This window comes from Terrapene carolina, unplaced genomic scaffold (genome assembly GCF_002925995.2).
Source record: "Terrapene carolina triunguis isolate 2854851 unplaced genomic scaffold, T_m_triunguis-2.0 Scaffold69, whole genome shotgun sequence".
NCBI classification, from domain to species: domain Eukaryota; kingdom Metazoa; phylum Chordata; order Testudines; family Emydidae; genus Terrapene; species Terrapene triunguis.
Genome location: NW_020664420.1, coordinates 36,835,591 through 36,847,615, shown reverse-complemented (window position 1 = coordinate 36,847,615; position 12,025 = coordinate 36,835,591). Strand labels below are relative to the sequence as shown.

At 42.2% G+C, this 12,025-nt stretch overlaps 1 protein-coding gene across 1 annotated transcript in view; it reads left to right on the top strand.

The window, feature by feature from the left end:
* The window catches only part of LOC112118861 (betaine--homocysteine S-methyltransferase 1), a 30,623-nt gene extending 20,107 nt beyond the window's left edge, over positions 1–10,516 (top strand). The window contains exons 7-8 of the mRNA XM_024217334.3: positions 7,388–7,616; positions 10,149–10,516. Coding sequence (XP_024073102.1) covers positions 7,388–7,616; positions 10,149–10,341 — 422 coding nt within the window. The 3' untranslated portion in view covers positions 10,342–10,516. The remainder of the gene's footprint in view (positions 1–7,387; positions 7,617–10,148) is intronic.
* The last annotated feature ends 1,509 nt before the right edge of the window (positions 10,517–12,025 follow it).

Here is a 12,025-nt window from a genome sequence, read left to right as displayed (position 1 = left end):
AACAATGGCTATTTCCCCTGCAATCATTCCACTGCTAGGTGACGCTGGTTATTCAGGAAACATTGTCTTGTATGAGGTCATCTGCTATTATATTCCCAGTACCATAGATTAGAACCAACATTCTCCCCTCCCACTGCTTACTGTCTGGCCCAGAGCCTGCATAAAGGGGCTAAATTGAACTCTGGTATAAGTGAATGGATACCAGTGAAGTCAGTTTTCTAATCTAGGTCTGAATTTGACCTGTTACATGTCCTAGTTTCATTTCAAGTATCTTAACCTGATATTGAAGCTACTGAGTCTTTCACTGGCTGTTGGATTAAGGCTGAAATCTGCTTTTGCTGTTTGGATTTGTACAGCTTTAGCAATAGTTTCCTATTTGTCTTTCTGTACCACTGTGTATCTACACCTTGTTAATCCTTTCAGCCAAAAAGCCCAATCTTCCAAGGAACTCTGGAGAGGTGGAAGGAAGCTCTTAGCCCATGTTGCTGAGGAGACTATCACAGGTCTGATGTGCTTGTCTCCTACTCACTACAATAGCTTCCCAAATATCATGTCTAATGCAAGGTCCCTGCACTTACCTTCAAGGTGCTCAGTGGTCTGGGCTCAGGTTAGCTATAAAACAGCCCAAAGCTCTAGAACAAGAAGTATAGCCATTATCTTTATCGTTGCACTAGACAACTCCTCCATTGTGCCTCAGGAGCAAAGTTTATTTGTGCAGGAGATAGAGCTTTTGCAGGAGCTGGTCCAAGATTCAGGAAGAAACTTGTGTATACTCCAAGAACCAGCACAAACCTCCCCCGTTTTCATTCAAAATGCAAGGCATAATTCTCAGACCTTGCATTTGCTAATACAAAAGCATAACATAGTGTGCATATAGCTTATGAAAGAGAACCCCATGCTGCTTTTTTCCTGTGGGGAGAGGACAGGAGAAGTTGATCAAGTCACTTAATGTACTTCTGGAAGATGCTTGGATAGTAGGGTGCTGAGGGCAGAACAAGAACTTTAATGGAATAGGAGGAATGTCCTCAAAAGCTTTTGTCTGCATTTAAATCAGTTATTCTTAAAAGTAGCTGGTTCAGCACTAGACTTATTCATGCCTCTCCTAGATAGGCCTACCAGCTTGTGGCAGATCCTCTTGCTTTGGGACAAGCAATCTTAAACAAAACGTTCTTCACTGATTCCATGCTATAGGGCCTGTTATATTTATGAATGGGGCCTCATCTAAGGATTGCTGTGAGTGGATGTTCTTTCACTTATTCTGAATTTGTTGGTTTAAAAAAAAAATCAGGTACTTTCTTACGATATTAATTCCCTGAATGCTAAAAGCAGCATATAGAACACGTGGTGTCTATCACATCAAATACTACTTTTTAATTCAAATCTAACAGATACTCAACATAAAAAATCATTCCTTGTAGCAGAAAAGAATTCAGAGCCTGTCTAGAAGCTTCAGCCACAAGGATCAAGGAACTCTGGGCAGGTAGAAAGAGGCTGTGCAGGAGGAATTGCTGCAGCAGCCTTGTCGATATTAGTATATTGTGGAATTGCTAGCACTTCTGCAAGCCCCTGCTACACCTTTAACACAGCATGTGTCCACGGTCAAGTGCTGATAGCCCCACAAGTGCTTAAGACATCTGTATGTCATCCACCACTGTCACTCAGCACCATTGCAGCAAGTGCTGGTGTTGCAGTTGCAATAATGCAGTTAGTCCCCCTAGTGTAGTCTCCAAATTCTGTTGCCTACCTTTCACTGACAGCTGTGATGGCTCAGGCTGTTATTTATGTTGTTTATTAGATACAGAAAAGTTACCACTAGTACTGAATTTAATACAGCAGCAGAAATATTTCAAACTACAATTATTTTAAATGGCAGCTAATTAATACGTCCCTTGACAACAGACACAGCTACTATTCACATAATAAAAAGATGGAAACAACAACACTCTCTCTTCCTATTTAGCTAGAATCAGAGGGATGTGGGAGAGATGCATGAGCTACTGTCATCGTCTGACCTGCCAGAAGAAAAACAGGATGCAATGGACGTGGTTTAATTAGGCTGCAACATTATTCACTTAACATATCTGGGAATAGCTGGCAGCTATCAGACCACTCACATACAGGCTGCCTCTGGGGTTGAGAGTACCCAAGCTGGCACTTAGTTGGATCTGCTCCGCCTGGTCCCCCCCCCCCCCCCCCCCCCGTGGCTACTCACCTGTCACCCCAACCTCTGAGCAAAGGAAGTTTAAAATAGAATAAAAAAATTAAACATTTATATAACAATTTAAATTTTCTTCTTTTGCCTCAAGGAGATTCACCTGCAAGAGGAAAGTCAAAGGGTGACTAGCAGACACTTTGACAGACACACTCTCTGTGGCATGTACTTACTTCATTGGGGATTGCTTCTGAGACAGTACCCAGACAGACAGGGCATTTCCTGCTCTCCTGAGATCTGAACACAGGAAAGCTCATTAGTGATAGGGTGTGCAGCAGGCTATTCTGCTGCAACTACATCACTATGGTGCTCCACTACCCACTCATTCCTCTATTCCACTCTGGTCACTTAAAGCAGGGACATCTGTGTACCACAGCAACCCAACTAAATTGTCTGAGGGAGGGAGAGGCAGGGCTGGGAGGAAGTTTGCTTGGCCTTATGAAGGGATGGCCTCCCTCCAGACCTAGGCCTGGACTACTCCCATGTCTGGCTCCTATAGGGATATATATGAGGGGAGGGAGCTTTTACTTCTGCTGGAAAACTATTTAAGTAAACTTATAAAAATTGCTGAAAATCTTTGTTTTCATTCATGTATTTTGAACTCCTTATCTCTTCCATGTAACAATGCCTTGGAGTGCAAGCCTAAAGTGGGTTGGCAGCTGCTAAGTAGGAGAGGGGTTGGTAACTTTCCACTATGATAGCTGCATTGAGAATGAGTGTAGGGGACATAGCATCTGTCCCTTATGGCACATACATAGATCCATGTGCAGGACAGAACCACTCAAAGCATCCTTTGGAACAATCAGAACAGGTGAACGAGAGCAAATACTCTATATATCACAGACCTCAAATCATAGGTGCTGGAAGTAGGAGTGCTGGGGGTGCTGCCACAGCCCCTAGCTTGAAGTGGTTTCCATCTTCTACAGGGTTGACAGTTTGGTTCAATGGCTCTCAGCCCCCACTATATAAAGTGTTCCTCAAATGCTTTCCTGTGGAATTGTCAGGCATTTGGGGGGGGGAGGGGGACTACAATCCACAAGCCTAGCAATGCCTAGGGCTGTAGTGTACAATGTGTACCCAAAACAGAGTTGTTAGTGGGCGTGCACTGTATCATTGTCACACTGGTGTAAGGTTCAGTGCTTTAACTGGTTTAAATGAGGCTAGAGGAGTGGGGTGGATGTGTTTTGGGATTTTCCAGTGGAAGATACAGGAATGTATTGGGAGTTTGAAGATGAATTAATCGCTAGTATGGTCAAGTAGGGACCAGCAAAGCTTGGTAAAATAAGCCACCTCGTGTGTGTGTGGGGGGGGGGGGGGAATCCCCACACACACTATGGAGTCAGAAAACAAAAGCTATCTTGAAAGAAAACAGGACATAAGCATCAAAAAATCCTAGACTAGCTAGAAATGTCTAGATTTTCAGGTAGTATTTTAAAATGTCTTTCCTTTTCTTTCAAGAGCAGTTCATTAGAGCTGGCAGTAAGCTGATCAGATCCTTAGTTTGTCTAGCAATGAGTTTCCAGGACAATCTTATCTCCTCTCTCTACCTAGCCTAGAGGAATAAGGGACAAAGCATGAGCCATTCATTAGGATGTAACTTAGGGCTTGTCTACACTGAAATACTATACCAGCACCACTCCAGTGCTTCAATGTAGCCACTACTTACATCGATGGGTAGGGTTCTCCCATCAGCATCGGTAATCCACCTCCCCAAGAGGCAGTAGCTAGATCGATGTAAGAATTTTTCCATTGACCTAGTGTTATCCACACAGGAGGTTAGGTCAGTTTAACTTTGCTGCTATGGGGTATGGATTTTTCATACCAGAGTAGTTTAGTGGACTTAATTTTCTAGTGTAGACCAGGCCTTAGTCCAGTGGTCCCCAAATTGTGGGGCATGCCCCCTTACAGGGCACATAGGAATGTTTGGGGGAGCATGGGGGACATGGGACAGCCCCCATGGGAGGTGGAGAGGGAGCTCTGCTCTGCCCCCAGCTCTGCTCTGGTCCTGCCCTGAGCCACAGCTGCAGGCTATGGCCATGGCCCTGCTCCCAGCCACAGCCCCGGCCTCTGCTCCCAGCTGCAGCTCTGCTTCCGGCCCCGGCTCCAGAGCCTGGTTCGTGGAGGGACACAGACAGGTTCCAGTGTGGGTAAGGGGGGTGCGATGGAAAAAGTTTCGAGACCACTGCCTTAGTCTCTCTGGGTTCTGAAAACATATTACTCTAGGAAGCTTAACCAGGATCTTGGGAACTCATTGAGCAAAATTCATCCCTGGGTATAACTCCTCTGACTTCAAGTGCACTAGCTGGAACAAATGCACTAGTTGTAATCAAATGAAGTCAGTGAAGGATTTGTTGCCATGATTATTATGGTTATTGGCTTATTAATTATAACAATGTGTATATAAGATTTATTTTTTCAGAAATGGATTTCCTGTTTCAGTTTACAGTGAATGCCTTTGCTACCTAAAGAGAGCAATTACTCATTTGATTGCAAATGGTTTATATGGTAGATTATCAATGTAGGCTGTCTGCTGTAGTATCCCACCTTTGCTGACAAACAGGATGTTATACAGGAAGTGTTTAGATGCCTGAAATGTGCATTATTCCTGTTCCAGCCAGCAAGGTCTCAGTTTCTAAGAGTATGTCAGCTATGCTGTAGTTGGCATCTGCTCTGCTGTTTCCCACAGTATTTATCCTTCTTTAAGAACAGTCTTGTCCAATTTTTCCATTCTGTCTCCCTAAAGGATTAAAAGATGCATGTCCCTGTTTTTCCCTCTGTGTCCCTATTAATTGCTTACAAATGTTGGCATCTTGGCAGAGCTAAAGTTTCTCCTCTGTACAAATCTAAAAGTCAGGTCAGTAAAGTCCTATCCAACTACTTCTCAAAAGAAGAGGGTGCAATAATGTCTAAAGAGGATTAGGTCCAGGTAGTGGTGTAAACTCATTTCAGCTGGGGGAAAATTCAGTCTTTCTTTTAATACTATAAATGGCCAAACCATTATTAAACCATACATTAAAAAAAGCTGAATAAAGCCAACTTTCTATAAAACAAGAGAAATACCTTCCTGTGCGCTTAGTACATGGCCCCAGTGGCAAGCTCTTAGATGTACTGTGCCTGAGTCAATGGATCTGAGAGGAGTGTGATGTAGAATGTGGCAATTGTTGCATCCTTCTACAAGTGCCACTTGTAGGGAAGGATGGAGGTTGAAAACATGCAGGCCTAAGTCTAGTGATATGACTCCTCTTAGCCCATTCCTTTTAGAGAGATTAGTGCCGTAGCTGGCACTAAGTTGGTAGTCATCATGCAGACTGAGCATAGGACTGATTGTGGCAAGAATTGCAGGAGAGGAGGGAGAGGTGAGAAAATTCTCTGGGCTCAGGTTACTCTTGCCCTGCATTTTGTAGAGTCATTAACACTGGGGCAAAGCGGGTACAAAATTCTGTATTCTGGTCTGTTGATATTTTACACCCATTTTGCATTCTCTTTGCACTGATACACCAAGATACAGGGCACTGGTGTACTCTGGGGCCTCTTGTGCTTTCACTTCCACTCTCCCTGGTGCACTCTACAGGACTAGGCACAAATCTGAGTGTTTGTTTATTAAACACCCCTTGGATTTCACTTACCATTTTCTTTTTCATGTAGTGAAGCATCTCGTCCTACTTTTCCCAATGTCCACTCTTCCCAAGACTGATTATTCTCCCTCATTAAATATTTGTTTTATTCTTTCAAGAACAGTTTTTCATTCTCTGAATATGCCTTTCTTAACCTCCTGTGGTATCTGGAGCAGCATCCACCCTGAGTAATTTGTTTGGATGCTGTGGATTTCTGCAAGAGGAAGTGGAGAAAGGAATCCTGCCTCCTTGCTGTGGAGCAGAAGCCTGCTCTAGTACCTTCCCATGGGTCTCCTGCCCCAGCAAGGGGATTCATGCTCCCTGTGCAGCCTCCTGAAAACCAGCCTGTCACTTTCATGCAGCAGCACCACACGGATTTCAGTGGCCACAGGGCCCTTTTGGGATTTGCAGGATTTGCTCTTCTGTTCTTTAAGTCTTGACTCTTCTCCCATCTCCCCAGTCATTCCCTCTTGGTTTTCCTGCCTCCAGCTTTCCTCTGCCCTTCCCCATTTCTCTGTTCACTTTTGTCCCTTACTGTGTTGGTTCTTTCTTCCTCTTGTATCTCTCCCCCTTCCCAAAGTCTCTTCTCAACCCTATGGCTTTGCTACTCCACTCACCATCTCTGCAACAACAAGAGAGAGCTTACCCCTCTTCTAAGTCACCTGCACATAGTGCCTGCTGCAGAGGAAGAGGCAGTGCTACATTGGCTCAGTGCAGCCATTCTGATCCCCTGCAAGTAATTTATGGTTGGGGGAGGAGGGAAGCATAGCTGTCATCACTTGGACTCAAGCAGCAGCAGAGGGGACAAAGGATAGGATAGAGGTAGTCTGCTATGTGAGAGGTGGAATTGAAAGTCTATTGGGCCTGTTATCTGACGGAGCAGCTGGCCACATCTGCTTTTCCCTAGCTCATACTCAAAAAGCAGGTGAGAAAAGTTCAAGGGGCTATTGGTGTGTTTCACCCAGTTGCAGGTGAGTTGATAGCCTTTTGATATAGTAGATTAAAGTAATGAAGTCTGTTTCCCCAGGCACAAAGTGGTCATTTGTTGATATTTTTTCTGAAGTGTGGGGATTAACACTGGGTTCCTTAAAGCACTGAGATGGTATTACTCCACATACATAAGCTGAGTAGAGTTAAACATTTATATTATTTTAAGTGGTACTAGCATTTTTCAGTAACGATCATATGAATAAAGCTTGTATTTTAAGTGTGACCTCTGATTTACACTTAAATACCCACCTAGTAGCTGGCATTTGATTTAGGGCTTTGTCAGATTAGAATTTGGCAGGCCCTATCCCTCTGGAACAAGGAAACTCCTGGCAAGTATGCAACAGAGGCGCATTGCAACACCTAAAAGCTAAAATGTAATGAAATATTGCATCAGTAGTGTCTAGCCTGGTTAACAGTGTTTAAATCTTTACTGCAATAGCCTAGTCATGCCTGTGACATTGTACTTTGCACGTTTGCGAAATTAACTGTAGCTGAAAATGTAAAGCGATTTTACTAAATATCTGCTAAAACTAAGTATTATTGCAGTTAAAGCTGATGCTTATCATTGTAGCTCTGGAGCCAAGAATTGTCACCAGATGGGATGTTCAAAAATATGCGAGAGAGGCCTATAACCTAGGGATTCGATACATTGGAGGCTGCTGTGGATTTGAGCCTTATCACATCAGAGCAATAGCTGAGGAGTTGGCCCCTGAAAGAGGATTTTTGCCACTGGCTTCTGAGAAACATGGTAGCTGGGGTAGTGATTTGAGCATGCATACCAAACCTTGGGTCAGAGCAAGGTATGTATATTATCTATAGTACTTATCTTAAATGGCACATTAAATATGCTCCATACATTGTGGTCTGTGTTGTCTCAAACAGTGAAATGGCTTGATGATTATGGAACTTTCAGAGAAACTTGGAACATGTATGTGAATTAGCATAACTTTGAAAGTTCCGGTTTAATCTCTAGGGGTGAAATCCTGGCCCCACTATCTTCAGTGGGGTCAGTATTTCACCCCAGGTCGTTTAAACCATGCTTAGGATGAGAGCCTGATCCTAACCAGTCCTGAGCATGATACCTTGCCCTCAGTATAATCCAAAAACTCCCACTGAAGTTGAAGTGAGTTGTGGGCAGTGTCTTTCAAGACTAAGACCTATATTTGTAATATAATACTATGACACGGACACTTTTTTTTTTTTTTTTTTTTTAATGTCCCTCTTGTATAATGTTCGAAGGGAGACGTGGTTCCTGCCCCAAGAAGCTTAGTCCTGTACGCTGACCTAAGGTCAGACTAATTAGTTGGTAGCCATTAGTTAAAACCCAGGAACCTCTTCTAGCCATCTGTAGGCTAAAACAAAATGTGATCATGTGGACAAAATGTGGACACTAATGGCTCTTAAGTACAAGTAGTATAAGGTACTATACTAACTCCATAATGGAGAAAACATAATGAATGCATGTGCTGCTCTTCCATTTCTTGCTCCTTTCCACCAGTACAAATGGATGGGGGGGGGGGGGTAATTAGTCCCATATTACCTTGAAGACTGCTACACACTTGACATTCAGAATTTTTACAAACTTAAATGATTGCTCTGATGGGTTGGATCCCCCTTCTGGGATACCACCTGATGTGCTGGGGTTTAACTGAGCCTCCCCTGTTCAATCAGCTTATTCTGCCAGACTGGGTCCCCTTTACCTGGCCTTGCTGGTTTAGGCTCACAAGCCTCTTCCAGCCAAGCACACAGGCAGGGCCAAACCCAGCTGCACAGAGAGACCGAGCTCCGCTCTGGAAAGATTAAGCCTTAGGGACTCTCCCCAACACTCTGGTGCTCACTCCCTTTAAGGGGTACAAACCCTAAGGTTTTATGAAATTCGCCCCCTCCCTCAGTGTGGAGGGAGATATGCACAACTTCTTGCCCTCCCAGTTAGAAATTACATAAACTGGGTTATATTATAAACAAGCAATAAGATTTTTGTAGTTAATAAAGTGAATTTTAAGTGAATATAAGGGATAACAGACAGAACAAAGCAGGTTACTGACCAAATAAAGCAAAATATGCAAGTTAAGCTCAATATACTTAAGAAACAGGTTACAAAATGTAATTTCTTACCCTAAATGTTATTTTAGGCAGGTTGCAAAGTTTCTGTGATTCAGAGTTCCAGTTATATTTCTTTTCAGACTGGACCCCTGTGTCAGTCTGGACTCCCCCCTTGCCTTGCCTTCAGGTGCCTTTAGCAATCTTTCTTCTTGGGCAGACTGGCCATGGAGAGTAGGAGTCCCATTTGCCTTCCTCCCCACTCTTAAATAGGATTTACATAAGGCGGGAATCCTTTGTTTTCCAAACTTGACTCCCCTTCCCTTCCCAGTGGAAAGTTAAAAGAAGTCCCAGATAATGTTAGTATCCGATGACAAGACCACTGACTCAATAGTATCACAGCGTCCATGAGTCAGTGGCAGGAGCGTCCGCAGGAAGGCCAAGCCTTTTCATAGTTCAGTGTCCTCGCTGATGGGCCATCCGCCCTGCCTGGCTTTTCCATTGTTGTACCTGAAACGTTAGCAGTGGGCATCACCCAAAGTAGCATAGTTGAAATACAAATACATGGTCAATATTCCTAACTTCAGATACAGAAATGATACATACATACATACACATTGGATAATCACATTCAATAAATTATAACCTTTCCAATGATATCTTACAAGACCCATCTTGCATAAAGTACATCTCAGTTATGTCATATCATAAGCATATTTTCAAGAATATGGAGTGAAATGTCACAACTGCCTTATAGCATGTTAAAAGAATTACATTCTTACACTTTAATGATCTTTAATTTGTTAGCCCAATGGGTCTTCACAGACTACTTTGACCAGAATTGGTCTTGACATTTGTACTCCCCTCTCCCCATTTTCACTCCCCCCTCCCCATTTGTTGGTATTTAATACAATTTAATGCATCTGTATTGGTTTTGGGAACATATAACTAAAGAGGCCCCTTAAAATGAAGGAATTGTAATATGTTTTGGTTTGGATTAACATGAAAGTAATTCATAGCAACTTTTAAGATAGATTTAATATAGACTACCATGCTACCTATTTGGTGAGTGGCTTAAAATGTTGCTTTAAAAGAATGGAAGGCACTTTTTTTTTTTAACACAGCCAATCTTCATAAATCTCTTCCTCTATCCAGACCTCATAGAGCTAAAATTTATGCAAATGAATTAAATCCACTGACTATTTTGATCTAGTTATTAAAATAGTTTAGACGGTTGTAACATTTCCGCAGACTCAGTCATTAAAAATATTAAACATTTTTCTTTTATTTAGGGCAAGAAAAGAGTACTGGGAGAATCTGTTGCCTGCTTCAGGCAGGCCATACTGTCCTTCAATGTCAAAACCAGATAACTGGGGAGTGACCAAAGGAGCTGCAGAGCTGATGCAGCAGAAAGAAGCAACAACTGAACAACAGCTGAAGGAGCTGTTTAAGAAACAGAAGTTCAAATCCAATATAGTGGCTTAAGTATTAGCCTGAAATATGTATGGAAAATTTCCAAATGTGCTTGCGTCACATGAAATAACTTGTGAAGACAAATGTCCATGTATCAGTTTACATGTAATGGAAGAAGCAAAATGCACACAGAATTTGATTGCAAATGAGGTATCAAATCTTGAGAATAAAACACATTTCTATAAGACCACTTCAGAAAATCATTTAACACAAGGTAGGGAAGGCTGATATATTAATAATTAAGCTTCCATTAGGGTTTGCTTAGTGCTGTTATTTGGTAATATGATGGTGTAAAAGGAGTACAGTGCTAATTGAATGTTCAGAGAACAAAAATTATAAGCAAATGTTTTTTACTCCAGTCTCCCAAAATTAAAATGTCATAAACTGCAATAGGCAGAAGTAGTAATGGTATTAACCCAGCATGCCTAAAACCATATGAACTAAGAGCTTTTTAAAAAAATTACTATGAAGGGATAACATACCTCCAGTAAGCCATGATTAAAATTTTCAAAAGTGCCCTGATTTGGGGTGCCTAGCCTAAAACCCCAGAATTATCTCAAGCTTGGTGGCACTCAAACTGAAGCTCCCCCCCAGTAGATGACACTTCTGAAAATTTCCTATGTTTGGGGGGGAGTAAAACACCTCCATGGAAAGTTTTTACAATATGACTCTCAAGTAGAGAGATTCCCCAAATAGAAAACTCAAGGGGCAGGAAAATTTGGATAAATCTAGTTAGAAATTGGGTTCTGCAGTCCCCCCAAAAATTAAACCAGATTTCTCTCTGGATTCCAAATCCAAGCAGTATTGTTTTGGAAATGTGGGAGGAGCCTGTACAGCTGCTTTGAAACCCTCTGTACCAAAACAAATGAGGTTGAAGCCAAAGCCTCTCTGAATGACCTTTGAGCAACAGCCAACAGGCCCAGCAGACCATAGGCGTGAGAGTGGCAATCAGAGCCATTTAGAAATGGACTTCTTGGTCATGTAGCAAAGCTCTGAGTTAATGTCAGAAGGAACAAAGCTCTGTGGAACCTTTAGACCACTCCATATTTAAAAAAAAAAATGAAAAAAGAAAAACAGGACATATTGATATTGAACTTGTGGAGGGATGAGCGCATGCAAGCCCAGGACAAATGTTGGCAAGATGATTGGCTCATTAAGACACAGTTCATCATCACCTTCAGAAACAATTTCGAATGCAGCCCTAACACCCAACTTATCCTTGCAAAACATGATGAAAATTGAATGAGTCACTACAGCCTCATTAAGTGCATTCTGCAAACTAAATCACTACCACCAGGAAAACTTTCAAAAATGGAATGAGTAGCCCAAAAGAAGCTTTTCATCAGATTAGTCACAATCATGTTACCAGACTACAACTCAGAGTACCTTTTGAGTGGAGAATTTCAGGTACTACTTTCAGCACCACATATACCTGGTAATAAGAATCTGCAGAGAAACTGGTCTGCCTTCAGCATGTTTTTCAAGAGGTTGAAATAGCTGCTATACAGGGATTTTGTTTTTAAGACAGATGCAGACAAATGAAGAAAATATCCAAACAGTTTTTATGCAGATTACTTAAAAGCCTACATTTAGATATATTTACACCACACTGCAAACTTTCTCATTTTAAGCCTGCTGACAGGCTTCCTCCAGAAACCAGGAGGACATAAGAACTTAGAAATAACATAGGCCATAT